Source organism: Berghia stephanieae, chromosome 6 (genome assembly GCF_034508935.2).
Source record: "Berghia stephanieae isolate SIO BIC M18660-M18661 chromosome 6, UCSD_Bste_1.3, whole genome shotgun sequence".
In the NCBI taxonomy this organism is placed as follows: Eukaryota; Metazoa; Mollusca; class Gastropoda; order Nudibranchia; family Aeolidiidae; genus Berghia; species Berghia stephanieae.
Window position 1 is genome coordinate 29,311,837 of NC_088365.1, and position 20,967 is coordinate 29,332,803.

The 20,967-nt window shown below is 35.0% G+C and overlaps 1 protein-coding gene across 2 annotated transcripts; it reads right to left on the reverse strand.

Moving 5' to 3' along the window:
- Nucleotides 1-436: 436 nt before the first annotated feature.
- Nucleotides 437-19,383, reverse strand: LOC144974808 (uncharacterized). Of its 2 annotated transcripts, XM_078918097.1 has the most exons (6): nt 19,291-19,383; nt 14,203-14,323; nt 13,690-13,815; nt 7,758-7,977; nt 5,024-5,199; nt 437-2,030 (listed from the first exon to the last, which is right to left on the reverse strand). In XM_078918097.1, the coding sequence occupies exons 2-5, from the start codon at nt 14,306-14,308 to the stop codon at nt 5,070-5,072; spliced, it is 582 nt and encodes a 193-aa protein (XP_078774223.1). In that variant the 5' UTR covers nt 14,309-14,323; nt 19,291-19,383; the 3' UTR covers nt 437-2,030; nt 5,024-5,069. The 2 variants fall into 2 exon arrangements, with proteins under 2 accessions (XP_078774223.1, XP_078774224.1); XM_078918098.1 differs by lacking the exon at nt 5,024-5,199 and having other exon boundaries at nt 1,382-2,030.
- Nucleotides 19,384-20,967: the final 1,584 nt, after the last annotated feature.

Consider the following 20,967-nt stretch of genomic DNA (forward strand, 5'->3'; position numbering starts at 1 on the left):
AAATAAATGTGAACGTGCATCCTCCTCTTACTTGGTAAAATCGAGTACGACTCAGTGCTGATGGTGACAAAAAGGGAAAAAGGAGGAAAATTATGAATGGTTTTCTTTACGCCACGTGTTTACCTCACTAACACCCCCCCCCCCCCCCCCCCCACACACACTTTTAGAGCCATTGAGATGATAAACTACTCTAGCTATCTTCTGGATAGTTGGGAAACTGCACCAGTTTGTTCCACCACACATCAAATCTTTCAAAATTCAAAGCCAGAAAATTTGATTGAGGAAAATTTTTTTTTTTTTATAGGAGGAAATTCCTCCTCTGACACAAAAATTGCGAATTTCCGCAGTCCGAGGAAAACCATAGTTTAAGTTACTATGACGTCCACGACACATTCCACTAATATTAAAACAAAAGCACACCTTGTAAAAACAAGAATTGAGTACAAAACAGTATTTATTTACAATTCCCTCCACTCTCAATGCCACCACCAACAACAAAACTCAAGTGCAAGAGGCCATATTGGCTATATTATATCATCATAACTATGTTCAAAGATGCTTCCCAAAAAAGCATTGTGCGATAAACAAGTATTATGATGAAAGATTTAAAGACTTGTTTAACATATTTATCTTTGTAAAAAAGTAATGCACCCATTACATCTGAAAAGTCATGCTCAGTTTCAAACTAAAAATAAGAAAAAAGAAAAAAAAAAAACATTAAGAAAAAAAAAGAAAAAAAATTATAATTATAATGAATAAATTGAAAGTCAACATTGAGCATGTTATCCACAAGATTGAAAATTTAAAAAACAAAGAAACTGAGCCAAAAAGAAAAAAAAAAACAACATAAGCACAAAAACTCTAAGTACAAATTTAACTTTGTCATTAGAATAAATGTCTGCTAAAGCCAAAGCCATGCACCATAATGATTTGATTGAGATATTTCAAGAAAAGGGTTCAAGGAAAACTAAATAATATTAAAATTAATAATAATAATAATTATAATAATAAAAAATAAAAACAATAATTTTAATATCTCTTACCTAAATGTCTTATTGCATTTTTTTGAGGCAAAATTTTCCCCCTAGATCAAGATTTCAAAACATTCCTCGATATTTTTTAATGGTAAGAGATAACATGTGAAAAGCTGCCTAAAGAAGCTCACCACCTCTTCATCTTTCTGCTCCTCCGGTATAAAACAACAACCACCTCTTCATCTTTCTACTCCTCCCGTGTAAAACAGCCACCTCTTCATAATACAATGAAACCTCACCAACCATCTCCATCCCACCTCTGAACAATTAATGAGACAATAACAATATTGTCGTGATACAATTAAAACAATCAAACTTCTTAGATGATCATCATCTGATTTCACCACTTTTCTTTCTTTTTGATCAATGATAAATTTAATTTATAAAGACAAACATACAAACAACTCTGAAACAAGCATACACATTCTCTCTCACATACAAATGGAATGGGGGGAACAGTTCCTGAACACTGTTGAATGCACCAATACACCAAACACCCAAAATTGGTTTGACATTGAAACAGAAAAGTATCTTCAATAAACGTTGCATAAATATGACAAGAAGAAAAATCAAAAGATTAAAAAAAAAACAAACAAAAAAAAACCAACAAAACTTATGTTCTTTTTCATTAATGAAATTTAAATGACAAATTTGCGATGAAAAAAATAAAGAGAAATACTTTAAATTTAAGCCCTAACTGCCCCTAATAAGAGTCTGTGGACACATACTTATTAAAAAAAAAAGAAAAAAAAAAAAGAACATTTATAATGTACAGAACTTGTTGGCCCATGGGTCTACCAGAGATGTAGCTTCAGATAACCAATCACAAAAGCTTGTCACACATCATCCAATAACAGACAACCAAACAATCAAGACACTGTCACTTCAGCTGTACAGTCTCTTGCAATGTGTCCAACCTCGTTGCAATTGTAGCACTGAGTGACTGACTGTGGTCCATTAGGGCAATCTTTTTGAAGGTGACCTGTTTCGTTACATCTGAAATTTGGGAATATAAAATATAACATCATAGGTTTGTGTCCAAATATTTTTATAATACAGGAAATATTAAGATAGAAGATAACAGACATGAATATCTAACAAAATACTTTTTCTTTAAAGGAGTAAAAAAAACAAACAAAAAAACAAAGAAAAGGATGAGAGATGAATGAAAAAAATTAAAAGAAGATAACAGATTTCCATTAATGACGAGATTAGAATTTGTGGTTAATATAACCAAAGAATCTGGTTGTAAAAATAAAAATCACTACTTCAGGGATAGGAAAATTATAACGGAAAACAATACGAAAACAAAATGGTGTGCTCTTGCACATTTGATGTCTGTGCCCACTGCAATGACATTCACACATCTTTTTAGCAAGATGAATTCACATGGAATTTATAGTTTCATTAAAGGTTACAGGGCATAACATAAATGACAAAATTGTAGGTTTTGAAATGAGCTATTTCCAAAGTACATGCAACCATGAAATAGTAAATTACATTTCATTACAAGTTGAACACTGCAATAGATATTGCTATAACGAGACAACTGAAGAAAAAAGAAAAGAGGAAAATAAATAAAAGACAGGCGGGTCTTTCTTAAATACCTAGTTGGCCTGGTTATAACGTTCGTGTCCCCAGTGTCTGATTTTTATTAAAAAATAATTAGTTTCTTTGTGAAGATTTAAATAAATTTAAAAATTCATCAGAAAATGTCATTTTTGCAAAATCAGTCAGTCCAAAATGTAGCTGCTGTATCTAATTTTCAAGCGAGTATAAAATATAAATCAACATTCCCATCAAAGCATTATAACAATGAAGCGCTCTGCAAATGTGAAAAACTAAATAAAAACAAACATTATTTTTACCAAAGTACACGATTAAGACCCTCTGTACATTGCAGACATTATATAAATACAATGGTCTCCTTTTATAAGCACAGTCCTCATTAGTCAGAGCCTGCTTATAGCCAGCTCGTGCACATAAGCGGATTCTAATATTTTAAATCATCAACACTCATATTACAGTAAAAATATATTTTCCCTCTAAATGTTAATGGTAAGCACATGATTGCATGCTTGGAACCACAATAGATCCATTAAGAAATCATCTTTAGCTTTTAAAATATCCTTTTTAAAGGGTAAACAAACCCTTTCTTCTTTACCAAAATATACGTAACCATTACGCCCTAGGTGTGGGGAAAAAGATAAAGAAGCTTGTGACTTTTGCACGTTTTTTTGAATGGATGCATCTGTTTATGCCATCCTCATTTTCTCTGAATTGGTTCAGACTGTAACATCTGAGGATGTTGGTGCAGAGTGCAGGTATGTAGCACAAAATTTATTTTTTTAAAGTCTTGGCAACAAATGCATGCATGAAGAAACAAAAAGTACAGAAGCCCTCCCTCCCCTTATTGCGCTTCCAGTGCGGTGTCAACAACAACAACACAAGTAAACAACCCGATTACCCCCCCCCCCCCCAACCCTGTACCAGTTCAACGGGCTGCTGAGCATGACTATTGCTATCACCTAGAGATTTTCATCACTGAGATATTGATTCATTTGTGCAAGTAAAGCAATGGAGGAATAGTGAGGTTACGTTACATGCAGATTATTTGCTTGTCAGTATTCTATATTAAAAATTATGGGGGTTTTTTTTTCTCTCTCTTAAATTATCCCTATTCTTTTATTTCTGTAATTATTAATGGTCAGAAAACTAGCGTGTTTAGAAACAGAGTTCTTTTTGACGATCGTGCTTCTAAAAGGTCAAATTTATATATTTTAAAAAAACCCGTGTCACATCCAGAGCATGCCTATAAACAGAGACCACTGTATTTTTATTGCAGGTACCTTTTCCTCATTAATTTAACAATGACCTTGTCATTAACCTGACCTCATCGTTGAAATTATTTTTGAGATAACCATCAACTCTTCCTGAAACCGAAGGGCCACCAGAATTACAACTCTCTCCTTTCCACTATTTTATCATAACTTAGCAACTCTACCTCAACAAAATGTTTTTCATCTATTTTAGTTATAGCCATATCTCTCCACTTCTCTAAACCATCATATCCACCATTGGGGAAAGTAGTCTTCTTCCTCCAACTATTGTCTCCATTTATCTACTTCAATCAAGCCTCACCTAGTTATCTCTGCTCAAAACATAATTTGAAAGCGACACATACCTTAAATAACCCAAAAGCAGCTAAACAAAATATGCATAGTTTAGGGGGGGAAAATTTGATTTTGAAGAAAAAAAAATCATCCAAAAAGGAATGATTTTAATCTTTATTTAAATGAATTATCAATTTAAAATGCTTTAGCATCAGTAGAGTGTAATTCAAGTAGAACAAATTTTCAAATTTGAGCAAAATAATTACATAACTTTAATGGCGCTGATATGACCTAAATTGTTGCAAGTGCCGTAAAACCCTTAAAAATAAATTAAATACAAAAACACAACTTTAACCTAAGATTTAAGAACAAAAATTCTGAATTTGACCAAAATTGATCCCCTAAAAATGCTGTATAAAATCAATAATGTATGGAATAAAAAGAAGCCTGATAAAAATAAAATACAGAAAAACCTTTCAACTTGAACCTAAGCCGCTTTATAAAATGCTATCCCAATACTTTTATTTTATTAAGATCAATTATGTAATTGAAACCGAGACTATTTTTCTGAAAACAGCAGATGTTTAAAAAAAAAAAGGAAACATCTGAAACTTCCAAAATTACCTCCTCCCCCCCCCCCCCCCCCCCCACTTTCCCTGCATGAAAAAATCTAATATGCTCAATATTCCCAAATATCTCACAAAAATGGCTATGATGTGAACGATAATATATGGTAAAAACATTTCCCACCACAGCTTCTCTTCTTCCATCCACTCCTTTGCTCCATCAACACCGACCACATCCTCTATTCCTCCACACACTCCTTTACTCTCGCAATATCCACCACCTCCATCACCATTACTCATGTGCTCTCACCTCTGTCAGCCCATCCATCAACATCTTATCCTCTTCCACCTTCACTTTAGTTCCACTTCACCTCCCTGCGATGATTGTCAGCAGCCCAACGATATGGACCACCTGACCGAGTAATGGTCCTTGAAATGGTCCTGCCTGGTCGCATCGGCCCATAGCTGCTTCCACCAACACCATTCCTGTTCATGGAATCAACACTACAACATTGTATTGCAACCTCTTCATGTCTCAACTCATCATCTCAGGCCCAAAACAAATAGTTATTAGTAAAAAATATATAAAACATATTATCCATCCTAAACTAGAAACCATAATCTTATAGAAGTAAACATTTATTCAAAACGAATAAATCTAATAACAAGCAACCATTCTTTGAAGAATGTAATTTTTATTTATGAAGCAAATAAATTAATAATAATAGTAATAACCTCTTTTTTTATTTTAAAAATAGCAAAAATAAATTAAAACGTGAACCTGTCCTAAAAAATGGACTGTGGTAACATCTCGATATTGCTGTCCACTTTTCCTTTCTGATTACTGATTGACACAACCGTTTCTGTGCTACACATTTGTGAATATGGCATTTATTTTATTCTAAAAACTGATTGATTAATGACTAATTTGTTTGGAAAATTTCTGAAATAATGTATATGACAAAGAAGATGAATTTGGACAAGAGTTCAATGTGCCAGATGGCGATGATAGTGCTGAGGATCCAATGCAACTGATGACCAGAGGGCATGTGGTTGGATAAGCCAAAAAAAGTTAAAAATTAAAAAGATAAGTTTGCAGGACAATTTGTGATATGGACTAACATTATCATTTGATGAGGATGCGAGCATGAAAAATAAGAAGATATGATGATGATAACTTGGTTGTGGTTATGTCCTGGGTCTTCAAGTTCACTTCTTCTTTTATGTTTCTGCTTTTTTAAATTTCTCAGATGATTATCAAATAATCCCGAGATAAATGAAGTAAACGCAACACGCTCAATTCAAAATAAATGCGAGGAGTTTTTTCTCTCAGCATTTATCCCTTTCTTTCCCAAACCAAGATATATGTCATATATAAAATGAAAGTGCTGTATCCAAGTTTACCCTATTGCATTCAACATGAGCGAACATCAAATTTGATTGGCCCATTCATGTGACTACGAGAGAACTAATGTAAAATAGTGAAGGAGTCAAATGGTCAAGCCAATGTTGAGAAGATAAACATTGGCTGAAAATTTTACAGCTTTAATGTGAGAGAAAAAAAATGATCAATACACACCACTATTTTTAATTAATTCTAATTCAAAGATGATTCATTACTAAAACCTTTTGTAAGAGTTGATTTCTCTCAATACAATCAGTGATGATAATGGCAATTTGACAAAAAGAAGGAAAATTTATCGGTCCATCGATTAAACTCAAACAAAATCATAACATAAAATATCATAGTTTCGTATATTACTACTTCTAGTGTACATCTAGCCTTAATAGTAGAGATATAACTTACTTTTTGTAAATTTTTTATGAATTTTCCTTTCCTTAAAACTTTTTAAAAAATAATTTCTATGCAGGAGATTTAAAATTAACTTTAGGCCAAAAGTAAAGACCTGAAAGTACTTGTTTTTACTCGCTTTATCTTTGTTATTGTAGTCCAGTGGTTACGGATCTTACACATAAGACTCAAGTATCTTTAATAAATTAAAATTGTAAAACAGTAAAAACAAAGGTAAAAAGGGTAAACTTAAGTTGAACACCCCTTATAACAGATTAAAAGGGCCATTCCACGTCTTGTGGACCAAGGGTGGAAACCACACCCCATTTGATTTTCCTCAAACTAGGCTCAATTGAAGATACTTATGAGACATGAAGAAAACCAACTTTTCAGTTCAAAATATGGATATTTGAATTTTTTACAATTCTTTAAAATTTTGTCAAAGCGGAAATCGGAATATTGGGGGTAATGAAACAAATCAGTTAGAGAATTTGGAACAACCGCAAAAAGTTGTCATTGACGAAAACAAGCAAAAAAGAGGAAGATCGGCAGTGAAACTAAAATTCTCAAATTGCAACTGTAGGATCTGTAATATTGTTAAATATAACCGGATGATCTTCCTATTGACAAGTCGAGTTGTTATTGAAAAATAAACGGTTGTTGACATAAAAATGCATATAAATAGCTGCTTTCCTGATTCCTGAGCGACATTTCTCAATAAGTTATACAAGCAGTCAGCCCAAACTTTTTAGATCATTTGATCTATGCAAAATACAAATTTTGTCATATCATTTAAAAGATACACTTGATATCTATTTATTTTTCTTTTACAAATCGTTTCATTTTGTCCTAAGTAGGGTTTTAGAGTTAAAAAACGCTAAAATGTAAAGGTATAAACTTTAAACATTTCCAAATTGTCTTTTGTAATGTTGCGGAAATTACAATTTATAAAAAAAAACATAACTTTAAGCAAAAACTCTGAATTTGACCAAAATTGACCCCCTAAAAAAAAAGAAAAGAATGAAAAGTGACCAACTCAACTGCCCAAGATCCTATGACTTTTTTCTGAAAAAGCAAATGTCACAACATTTTGCTATTTTCGATGATAGGAGTTAAACAACTCTGAAATAATTTTTAAAAGAAAAAAATTTGGAGAGAAAGGGACGGGGGGGAATATTATGACTTTAAATTAACTAAGTGGCTGGTATTTAGTCAGAAATTTATTTTTTAAAAATAATTTCAAAAGCCTTACCTGTAGCATTCTTTGCGTGGGGAGGGACAATCTTTAGCGAGATGGCCAATTCCACCGCAGGTGTAACATTTGCGATCATCGGCGAAAGGTTTGCCTGGGATATCAGCTGGGCACTCTTTAGCCAAGTGTCCAGATTCATTACAACGATAACAGGACTTGACAATGGCTTGAGGACAGTCACGCTGAAGATGTTCACTGCTTCCACAGTTATAACATGCTCCTTTTAGGGAAACAAGATACAAATTTAAAATCACCCTGTCTTAGAGATATGATCTGATATAATTCATCAACAGATCTTTGAACATTATGAAACACCAGTGTTTTCGCATTGGTTATGTCTTAAGAAATGGCTGTTCAATCAAACCCTATACACCATGTATGTATTTTGTAAAGAGGAAAACCTGGTTATGCAAGAATATAAACAATTGACCTGAAAGGGAATAATCAAGAAAGAGAGCAACATTATATTTGAGATTTATCAAACCAATCTGCAGAACAAGGTTACAAATGATGACAGTAGTCAACTTCATATGAAGATAAAAATAAATGGTCTGAAAAACAAAAAAAAAAAAAAAAAAAAAACAACACTGCTACAATTCGAAAGTACAAAAGCAAGCACACCTGCCAAATTGAAAACTTCAAATTTAGTGTTTTTATGTCAAAATATTTAGTAATTTGACAAGGAAATTAGTAATTTTGTTAAATCAGGAACGAACAACCACAATTTGACATTGACGATTACTTCAACATTACATCATGTTTATGCACTGTAGAAATGCTTTTTTATTATCATTATAATCATCACATAAGCATCATCATTATTATAGTAGTAGTAGTATCACCATTATTTAAGTATAACTGAGAATTAAAAATTCGCAATTTTCAACAAAATTTCATTTTTTCATAATTGGCCATGAAATGTCACTAAAATTTGTAAAAATACGAAAAATTTGCAAGATTCGGCAGGTATGGGCAAGCAACTTTATCTGTGCAATATATTAAGTTCAGCTTTCCTGGCCTGTTTATCTGACTTTCTTACAGCTCTTCTGATGCCTTTATCCAGTGGAACATTTATCTACAAAACACAACCCGGTTTGCTCAACTTCATTGTTCTATTTCAAAGTCAAAATAAGGATAAAGAGATAGTGCACTAATCAGTTCCCCCACATTCAAAGCAAATGAATACTGAGCCACTAGTAATGATACCAATACCTTTATAATTAAGAGCCAAGGCAACTTCCTTTATATGAAAATAACTTCAGAGATGCCATCCTCATGAGAAAAAATGTGAGACTGCTAACCAAAAAGGGTAAAATTAGTACAATTTTGAAATGCAAAATTGCAGCCAGCACACTGATAGAATTCGAAACGATAAAGTATTTGCTGAGCAAGGAATTTCAAAATCCTTTTTTTAAAAATGTTTGTTATATAGGTTTTACGACGCTTGCTACACATTTAGGTCATTTCAGCACCAGCAAAAAAGGAAGAAAATGGGTTAGTCCAAAACACTTATATAGATTTAAAACAGATGTGGATTCCAAGATCTGGGTACTTAGTCTGAGAAAAGTCATCCTGACACAAGCACAAGTCCCGATCAGAGCTGCCAACCCCATCTGATGAGAATGTGTACAATTAGGCACTTAAATGAAAATTCAGTTTTCAAATGACAGTATAAAATCTGGTTGACTATGATGCAGTATACCATTCCGATGATAAAACCGTTTGAATTTTGTCTCTAGGTTATATAGAAGCAGAGTTATTCAATTTTTTATGCCCTAAAAACACCCAAAAATTACTATAGGAATCAGCCTGAAATTGGGCACCAGCTGACTGAAAAAACGAAAGGGGATTCCCCTGAAACACTGTGACGTCACAAGGCTAGGAGCCAATGACTGACGCTGACCAGGCAGTCCAAGCTGAAATGGCGTTACTTTGGTAGATTTTGAAATGAGTGTGATTTTATGGAATGCTCAAAGGGTATCCTGGAAGCAGTTTTGAAAGTTGAAAATGGTATCATTGGAAAGGAAAATGATTGAATTTTATGATTATTTATGTTTTAAGGGAAGTTTTTCATGAATGATGATAAACGGCTTGATTTTCTTGCCCAATAAAAGTAAGCTATCTTTCAATTACAATATCTTCTAAATGAATTTAAGGAGGGAAACGGTAATTGTACCAAATGATAGGGCGTTCAATGCCCTTTATTTTGGTATTTAATTGATCTAAGTCTGTAAATAAATACCAGGCACTTATGTTGGTAACAACAAGATATGAAGTGAGTAGAAAAGTGCCAGAAGACAATAGAGAATAAAAAATTTTTTTCGCGGCGGTGGTGGGGTTTGAACCTGCGACCTTATTGGTACGACAACTCCGCCTGGCAGGTGAGAGCGTGGCTCTACCGTGTGAGCTATCCACGAACACAAAAATATTCGTTTCAAACCCAAAGTCATTTCTAGATCCCTCTCTCACCCACTTCTTGAGATCGCCGATTCGTTCGCCACCATCGCGAAGTAATTTTGACCAGCAGTTAAGCTTAATAGCCAATATTCTCATCACAAACATATAACATAGAAACGATTGAGACATTGAGTATGCTCCGGTGTATGGGGTGAATTTTTAATTCAGAAAAGTGAGTGGAGCAGGCACTTATGTTGGTAACAACAAGATATGAAGTGAGTAGAAAAGTGCCAGAAGACAATAGAGAATAAAAAAAATTTTTCGCGGCGGTGGTGGGGTTTGAACCTGCTACCTTATTGGTACGACAACTCCGCCTGGCAGGTGAGAGCGTGGCTCTACCGTGTGAGCTATCCACGAACACAAAAATATTCGTTTCAAACCCAAAGTCATTTCTAGATCCCTCTCTCACCCACTTCTTGAGATCGCCGATTCGTTCGCCACCATCGCGAAGTAATTATTAATTTTTATTCTCTATTGTCTTCTGGCACTTTTCTACTCACTTCATATCTTGTTGTTACCAACATAAGTGCCTGCTCCACTCACTTTTCTGAATTAAAAATTCACCCCATACACCGGAGCATACTCAATGTCTCAATCGTTTCTATGTTATATGTTTGTGATGAGAATATTGGCTATTAAGCTTAACTGCTGGTCAAAATTACTTCGCGATGGTGGCGAACGAATCGGCGATCTCAAGAAGTGGGTGAGAGAGGGATCTAGAAATGACTTTGGGTTTGAAACGAATATTTTTGTGTTCGTGGATAGCTCACACGGTAGAGCCACGCTCTCACCTGCCAGGCGGAGTTGTCGTACCAATAAGGTCGCAGGTTCAAACCCCACCACCGCCGCGAAAAAAAAATTTTTATTCTCTATTGTCTTCTGGCACTTTTCTACTCACTTCATATCTTGTTGTAAATAAATACCAGAGATATCAATTTAACCAAGCCATGGTTTTAGCCTGCAGCTCACAAACGATAACTAGCGGTCACACAGGTAAATGGGAGAACTCTGACACAGATTTAGCCCTTCATTTAAGTGCCTAGTACAATGGGACCTCAAAATGGGGGAGATTTCGTAAAAATGGGTACAATCCTGAAATCGACGGAAACTAACCATTGTGAAAGTAAGAGGAAGGTATACTTACATAAAGTCACACCGCACAAACTCAATTGCAGCAACAAAAATGCTCAAAAGACTATAATCCAATCCTTTCAGAATTCGACCTCCCAGCATGAAGATCATAATTGGTCAAAAGATATATGAATATCCACTTGGTCACTAAGGTTTCTCAATAGGCTAGTAATAATACTAAAGAAAACTGAAGTGACTCCCTACACTGAAAATGGGTACAATCTTGGGGGAAATGCGTACAAGCGTACAATCGCTGAAAATGCGTAAAATTCCGCATTTTTTGCGGTAGGTTGGCAGCTCTGCCCGATGTCTACAAATATATATATATATATATTTATATATATATTTATAAAATTTTAAAATAATACAATGCATAACCAAGATGATTTACAAGACAAAAAATATCCCCCCAAAACTATACATTTAACTGTTTCCCTCTCAGCCAAGACTCGAGCAAGGGAAAGGAGAAATCCAAGTAATCGTATTCCAAGGCCAAGACAATGACAAGACGCAATTGGAAAACATATAGGGGTAAAAAAAACACAGAAAACAACCACTGTCCCACAATGAGAGTTCGGAAACCACGCCCTGCAAAACTGCAGCCAGCACATTCGATAGATAAATTGGAAAAAATGAAGTATTTGTTGAGCAAGGAATTTCAAAAGTCCCCCTTTTTTTTTTAATAACTAAACATTAAAATTGAGATCAAGAAAATCAAGTAGAATCTACAGAAACAAACCTCTCACTCTGCTCTCATTAAAAAAAAAAAAAAAATAAACCAGAATTAGATCATATATATTGCACTTGTTTTTCTTTTCTTGGTTATCACCAAAAAAAAATTAAAATGCTTTTTTTTTCAATGAGTAAAACAGAATATTCAGATTAAACCTACAGAAGAGAACAGAAAAAAAAGCAGTTTGACATTGAAAATTCATTCTAATGCAAGGATTGGGACTAACTTTGTAAAATAAAAAACAAAATTTTAAAAATCATTAAGGGGTAATAACTGCTCCTTTCCCCTTCTCACCCGACTTCTCTCAACAAAAATTAAAATTTGTAAATGCTGAAAGAACTGCAAAATCCCTGTCCCTGCTAATGTTAAAATTATACAACTAGGGGGACTGAAATGAGTTGTTTTTTTTAAAGCACACTGAGGTCTTTGTAAAAACTGGCTTCTGCAACACTTTACAGAGGTGTTTTGGCCACATGACTATTCCTGCCAAATATCGAAATTGCAGTTAGTCTCTGTTGGTCACAAGGAGGGGTAGAGGCTTTAAATACGAGTTTCAAAAATTTATTGACCAAAGATGGCACTTGAATGATGAAAGTCGGAAGCCCTCGATAGAAATAGCTCTTTGATATACAGTTGATGACTCTGGTTTCACAGACTTGGTACCTTATGTGGTAATTTTAATGGTGGCGTTTTTATACACCTCCGTTGGAGGTGTACAAAAACGCACCGTTTTTATGCACCTCCGTTGGCGATGATGATAAAGTTGTTGCTGCATACGTCCATGAGGTTTAAATAGTTTTAGATTGTAGTTTGGCACGCTGCTTAGTGATTACCGATGTACAATGATAATAAATTAAAGAATGATAACAATAATTTTTAAAAATCAGAAGTAAAAAGAAACATGGCACACAAATACTGATCTCAAATAAATAAATAATTTTAGAAAATTAAAATCGAAGTTTTTTAAAAACATGATAAAAAGTTTTTGAAAAAAAAAGAAAGAAAAAAAAGCAAACAAAAACAAAGTAAATCAAAAAAAAAAAAAAAAAAAGCCAACATTGGGAATCGAACCCGGTACTTTCAAGGTTGGAGTCTGACAGCTTGTCCACTGCGCTACGGAGCCACCTGACTGTTCATCACATTTAATAAGGTCTTTCTAAAACATTATTTTACCTTCAATGCAACTTCTATTTTCTGGTTCTATATTTCGATTTTTTAAATTATTATTATTTTTTTATAAAATTTATTAACAAAAACATCCTACAGATGTCACAATATAACTTTCGCCATGTCCAAATGAAGAAACACAATATCGCTAATGAAATTGGGTGGAATGCGCATGCGCGACGGAGGTGTATAAAAACGATCCGTTAAGATACACCGTCAACGGAGGTGCATAAAAACACGCGTGACGGAGGTGTATAAAAACGATCCGTTAAGATACACCGTCAACGGAGGTGCATAAAAACACTACCAATTTTAATTTGTGTTGCAAAACTTTCAAAACAGATCAAAATTCACTTTACAATCTTAAAATTCTAAAATTATTAAATTAAGGATTAAAATTTTAAAATCTAATCTATGTCAATGTAAAATAAGAGGAAACAGTACCTGTGGAAATTTGTTTTTCACAGTCTTTGGCGATGTGACCTAATCCATTACATTTGTAACATCTCTCCTGGTCTTGAGTACATTCTCTGGCAAAATGACCAGTTCGATTGCACTTGTAGCATTTCTCTGCAAAGGAAAATTGAAATTTCAAACATTCCGAAGCAAAAAGAATATATACAAGTACTTTTGAGAACATGGCACCCTTACAACAGACTTTATACATGAATTTCAAGTTAAAATTGTCACCCTAGAATTGTGTTGTTAATACAAGACACTTAAAATGATGTGGGCTTTACTTGGTTTAATGGATTAAAAGAATTTGAATTTTAAACCAAAGTACCTGACGTGCGAGTGTGTGTGTGTGAGAGAGAGAGGAGAGAGAGAGAGAGAGAGAGAGAGAGAGAGAGAGAGAGAGAGAGAGAGAGAGAGAGAGAGAGAGAGAGAGAGAGAGAGAGAGAGAGAGAGAGAGAGAGAGAGAGAGAGAAAAAAAAGAAGGGAGTAGATGCATCTTACGTCCAGAAAAACCGCCTTGGAAACCTCTCTGGGGGCCGCCACCAGTTCCACAATATCTGGCAAAATGGCCTCTACCTCCACACTTGAAACATATATCAGAACTCATTTTGGCAGTTTGTATCTGGTAGATAAAAATGTTATAATCATTTTATTAAATAAAGATTAGTCTCTAATCTTTAAAATGGTGAACTAGAACCGTTCTAATAATGTGAAAAATAATGCAATAATGGTTATCCATGTGAAATTGTGAATCAGATTATGAAAATAGACCAACAGGACAAAAATATGGATTAAGTAATGAACACAACACATATGACTAGGCACTTAAATGATGGGCTAAATCTATGTCAGTTCCCCCATTCACTTGCGTGACCGCTAGTTATTTGTGAGCTGCAAGTTAAGACCATGGCATGGCTTGGATAAATTAATTGAGATATCTCTGGTGTTTATTTACAGAATAGGCCTAAACACCAAAAAATAAAGGGCATTGAACGCTCTATCATTGGTAAAATTCCAGTTTTACTCTTCAAATTCATTAGAAAATATTGTAATTGAAAGATAGCCTAAACTTAATGTTAGTGGGCAAGAGAATTAAGCCGTGTATTGTCGTTCATGATCATGACACGAAAAAATTCTCTTGAAACTGAAACATAAAAAATCAGTCAACCAGGTTCCTTTCTAATGATACCATTTTCAACTATCAAATATCTATTTATGTAGGCACTTTCATGAAATTTTCAAAGGGGACTAAAGGAAATAAAACCATGTTATTTGGATAGAGCTTGAAAAACCATTTAAAATGATATATGATACAACACTGTAGCTCAATTGGTTCAAAAGTTATGGATTTTTATATCGACAATTTCTCCTTATATAGCTATATAAGAAATATTCTTGAAAATTGTGACCGAAAAATTGATGAATTTAGGGTTTCTCTCCTTTTAGAGAGCAACTATGTTAAAAAAAGAGCATATTATTACATGTTTCACCTAATATAATCAATAGAGGTACTAGACCAAAGGAAATAATGCAAGAAATTAATCACGCAACATTGTTATGTAATGATTATGTAACATTACGTGTGATTGAGCAATGGCGCTGTACCGTATGCGAAAACCCGATTTACAAATCGGACTATAAAAACTGTCCTATTTAACAGATATTGACAAATGATATATCATTTTAAAGGTCTTTTCAAGCTCTATCCAGAAATATGAAAAGGTAATAGCTAATTTCCCTTTGTACCATGTAACCGAAGTCTATAAACATATTTTGTTTCAAAATCATCGGCTGATATTTTTTTAAAGTTCGGGGTCACTGAGGAAACAAAAGGTAAACCAAATTAAAATGACAGCAAATTAACATACCTGGATCCACAGCAAGGCAGAAACAATTCTTCAAGAAGACAATATCAGAGTCAAAGGAAGTAAAGATCCTCTGTCACGATATCAGTGATGATGTCTACAACTTTTACTCTGAACTCTGTAGACTCGTCCTCAGACTCTTCCTCCCGCCAGTAAGATATGGTAAAAATATCCCTCTTCTTGGACAATTTGACAATTCGACCATTGTAAAGAATATCTTCTCCCTCAACATTCCAGGTGTGAATAATATAGCATCCGATGACCTCTTTCGGCTGATCGAAAATTTGAGTTAAATATCCAAGAAGAGGCCCTTTTACATTTCTGAAGATAGTATTTGACAATCCAGATGAGTCCTGAAGCGCACCGGTGACATCATTTGCAATTTTGGCTCTTCGCACTCTGTCCTTCTTTTGTTGCTTTACCCACTGCCGTTTCACCAGCTCCATTTGCAATGCAGACTGGCGTAGATTAAAGCTGGACTTATTCTTTATGCCCTGGCACCTTGCAAACAGGATGATTTTTGATTGCTCTTCAATGGACTTGCTGTCTAGCCAATCAAGTGTTCCGTTGGTCTTCACCTTGACTTTGGCATCGATATAATCTAGAGCAGCATTTGGGGCTCGCCTCATCTGTTTGTCAAGAATGCCCAGGGTTCTCTCTGCCCATATGTTGTGTGCTGGGGCGGTGTCAACTCTTCCAGCCATGACAGCTGCAGAATTTGCACCCTCAGGCATGTACTCTTTCAGTTGTTGTGTCAGAATAGACACAAACTCCTGAAGAATACATTCTGTAGACAAATACAAATCAGCCTCATCTCTATCAACTATTTTTAAAGACTGAAGAACTGTGTCTTCTTCCATAAAGTGTCGACCGAACACATCCTCGGTTGCGGAGTACAGCCGATCCGGGGCATGGGCGAGTGTCTGAATCTTAGGAATGATGTTGATCAGAGAATGAGCTATTCCTGCATGGTTCCTAACAGAGGACGAAGTGTAGCAAAGAGCCATCCATGGTGCTGTGATCGATTTACCCACCATCCCCAAAAGTTGCAGGTCATTGAGAATTTTCGGATTCGACAGATCGGTGGCGAGGCAATTTGCAAGAGTTGTTGCACTGCACTGTGTCCTCAGATAGGTGACCAATTGGTGGCGATAACGATAAATAGTTCCAGCCAGATGAAAAAGAACATGGAGACGATTCCCAACATACCTCAAGAACGTTCCTGGTTTTAAATCCTCCGACTTAAGAAAAATTTTAAAACCAAGAGGGTCACCCTTTTCCTTGTATCGAATCTTGTAAATCCCCTGAATAACACTTACAACACAGCTTGTTCCTCCAAGGGTTTTCCCATGAAGATTTCTCTTACTGTCCAGCTTTCTAAGAGCTGAACGGGCGCCATTTGCCAGGCCATCCAAAGGGTGGAGGTTGCACTTGAGATCCAACAAGCTTTTGTTCAATTTCTCCTCCAGCAGCACCACGGCAGCATGATTGGCAGCAGCCCGATCTGTTAAAGTACATAAAATTTTTCCTTTTATGGCATCACACACATCAATATGTGGGATACCTTTGTAAGAAGCATAAGCCATCCCAATGTTGTCCAAAGTGTCTGAAATATGATGTACATAATCCTCTGCACATCCACCAGGCAATTGAGCTGCATTAAGGGTGAGTATTGATGACTTTGTTGAAATATGTATTTCATTGATGTGTTGTCCATCAACCGTTGTGGCATCCCATGATAAGGTCATTGCATCAGATGACAGAATTGTTTCAGCAGACTGAATGTCAGCAATTACTCCCATCTCACGTGCCATTCTGGTAGCTGTCGATATGTTTGGGACTGACAATAAGGAAGAACCAGTGAGACACTGAACTGCATATTTTACAACTGTGCCAGTGGTAGCTGCTGGTACCTCATTTGACAGACATTTGTATATGACCTTTCTTATGGAGCAGGAGTAACTGTTGCCAGTTTTATTTGGATGATAGAGCAAGATGGCGCTGAAGTCTCTTCTAATAGAGCGATATAATAATCAATTTGAATATGGCAATCCTTCAGCTCTGTTTTTAAATCTCTGTTCAAGGAAAAACAGTTGATTCAGATCAGATGTAATTTTTTTATTTTCTTTTACTAACTGTTTGTTCTCATTGGTCAAGGCCAAGTTGGTGTCTTTAAGAATCTGAATAGAATGATCCTGATTCAGATTTTTTTTCTCCAAGTAGGAAATGAAAATAATATATCCATGACAAATATTATCAGGATCTGGAGGGAGATACTGAAATGTTTTTAATACATCAATTAAGGTAGACACAGGGTCCATTTTGATTTCTTTGTCAGGTTGAAGTTTTCAAAAGCTGTATTGGAATGCTGAATCTGAGAGGGAAGGGGAAAATACAACCACAAAAAATAATTGAGACAAGAGCCAGAACTATTATATTGTCATTAATTAACAATTATTAATAACAAAGTAATAAGTGGTGATGATATGAAGATGGTGATAATAATGATGGACGATTATGATGTTGGAAAGTTGGAAGAGATGATGAAAAAAAAAGACAAAAGTTGTAGACGAAGACCCATTCTAAACTAAAATTAAAATTCTAAAAACACATTGTTTTCACTTCAATATAAGTCAAATTAAATTAACATAGTGGAAAAATATAATAATCATAAATAAAAACGAGACCAAGTTTCATTTAAAATGAACAAGATCCCCATCTATTACGATAAATTTTAAAACGAAAGTAGCTTAATAGACACAAAGAAGAAAAAACCTATTATCGATAGATTTCCGCTCGACTTCAGGTCTGGTGGTATCAGACCGCCTTTCTTTACGGTTCTAAAAAACACATTGCCGGTGGATGAAATGAGATGAAATTTGGAATACAACACATTGAAATGTTAAGCTTTAACTGCAATAAAGTTTGAAAACATTATATTTTCAACAAAAAAAATTGTAAATCAGTAAAAACTTGCCTTTCTTCACTCTGTTGTATCTTCTGAACCAATGAATGGATCTCGATGAAACAAAGACTGTTGAAAAATGCGCGATCTCCAGAAAACAATGATACCTGATACGACCCCGTTCATTTATCAAAAAACACAAAAATACGTAGATATCCGTAGGCCCCCTCCGCAGGACCGTAAAAACCCGGTCACAGCTTCTCGAGGCGATAGCGGCGTCAACGACGGCAGTGAAAATCGTATCGGTGAAAGTGCCTAATTTATGGAACTTTTTCTGAGACCCATCAATCAAAAGTAAAAGAAAAAAAAAAAAGAAATCGGGTAACAGCCACTGACACTAGGCCATTGTCATTTTATCAGCTCACACTCGCTTGGGTGCCAAATGGCAAATGGACGTTTAGGTTACCTTTTCAACACCGTTAAGACACTGTGAAAAATAATGCAACAGTGAATGTTAAGGCCCCATAAGTAATATGTTATTCAAATTATGAACCCAAAAACTATCTACCGCTGCAAATTGCCATTCACCACTTAGATAAAAATAAAATGTGTGAAGTAAAGTGGATATATGGCCGCATGCATGGCAAGAATCGGAGTCCATGTCCATGCCTGACTTCAAGGCTAGGGTCCTTGGTCAACATTCACCTCACCATATTCCTAGTGAGCGTGTAATAAATCCAAAGGCTGTCTTTATGGACTAATGAATAATATCGTTCATCTCACTGAAGTCAAACAAATTAAAAATTTCCAATATCTTACCTCCAAGTCTAACGGCTCAAACAATCTCACCTCCTCTCCGTTTAGCACGCTGGTTCTTGAATGAGTCAGATAATTCTACACGAAGGAGCCAAACAGACTGAAACAGATACAGAAACTCAGCGGTTAGTATAGGTAGTGATTTGCGGTTAGACCAGCGTGCATTTACTTGCAGGTCTGATGATCCAAATTGTTATGCTCTCATTGTTGTAATGGATATACTCTCAAACCGACGCAATATTGTCCATTACAACAATGCTAAATCAGATCCATAATTGCGTTCGGTTATCAGACCTGCTTATGTGTGCACCTTGGGTTAGAGATTCATTGAGCAATAACGTATCAAAATGGAATTGGATTAGCATTGCATTTCAGTAAGTGGCAAAGTTAAATCCCATCCACATTAACCCAAGCCTCTCTTTGTCCTTAATTTTACTTTTATTTATGGTCATAAGTCTTATAGTTAACGAATTGGTGTCCGATCCATAAATACAAGCGTTTACGTTCAGAGCCAATGGTGTGATAGCTGAGTGATCATGATAAAGTTAAGCGACATTAACATTGGCGAGAGACCGGATGGGTGAAAGGGATGGCAAACTCAGGGTCATTGGTACCTATCCTATCCTTCTCCATTTAGGTTTCAAAAAGTTACCTATAGTAAGGGAAACTTATATTTGGAATATACTTACATCTAATGATTGGAGTCTATCGTGTGGAATGGGGTGTTATCGACGTGCACTTATTCGTAGGTCTGATAACCCAAATCTTTATGTTGTAATGGAAATCTCAAAAATATTACGCAAAATAGTGTCCATCACAACAATATTAAACAAGATCCATGAATGGATTCGGATGTCGTCAGACCAAGGCTGTGTGTGCCCTGCGTCAGACCCATGGGACTTAATAATATGTGGTCAGACCTGCATATAAATAGTGTGCGCTTGGCTAAGAAGCTCACAACATTACCATCCGGAAGTATAACGGACCAACACACAAAAGTGTGTGTAACCTTACATGTTTATGGAGCCCATGTTTATATGCTGGAGTGACGTCAACTTCGACCTTTCTATATTTACCTACACGTCGGGCGTTATCTTTTAGCGTAATAAACGAATCATTTCGAAGCACATTGTAAATTATAAAATCTAAATCAAATAAATGCGCGTGCTTATGTTATCATTTAATTCCTATCCTTCAGGGGGTTCACAGCAAGAGTGTAACAAACTGTCGGCTAATTTAAAAGAATTTCAATTTCTCTGAATGAACTATTTCGGTATGTAAATTGGTTCTTTGTTATTTTTCAAATAAATCAATGTGGCAACTGAGCAAACCTTCCGGCGAACAGTGTTGAAGAAAGTTGTTTTGCACACGACCACTCTAGCAGAAAGCTGTGTCACAGTTTTGCACACGCCTCTATCGTAGTAAAAATGCGTCACTGAGCCGGAAAAGAAACGACACATAACAAGAGGCGTGTACTACTTTTATTCGCCGCGAAAGGTTATTATTATTATTATTATTATTATTATTATTATTATTTATTATTATATTATTATTATTATTATTATTTATTATAATTATTATTATTATTATTATTATTTATTATTATTATTATTATTATTATATATTATTATTATTATTATTATTATTATTATTATTATTATTATTTTATTATATTATTAT

What these genes read in the sequence shown, in the direction of transcription:
- LOC144974808 (XM_078918097.1), bottom strand. Translation starts at nt 14,308, where the DNA reads ATGAGTTCTGATATATGTTTCAAGTGTGGAGGTAGAGGCCATTTTGCC. An exon ending in TGAAAAACAAATTTCCACAG is followed by an intron (nt 7,978 to 13,689) that starts GTACTGTTTCCT and finishes TTTCCCTAAAAG; the next exon opens with GAGCATGTTATAACTGTGGA. An exon ending in CCACGCAAAGAATGCTACAG is followed by an intron (nt 5,200 to 7,757) that starts GTAAGGCTTTTG and finishes TTCCATGAACAG; the next exon opens with GAATGGTGTTGGTGGAAGCA.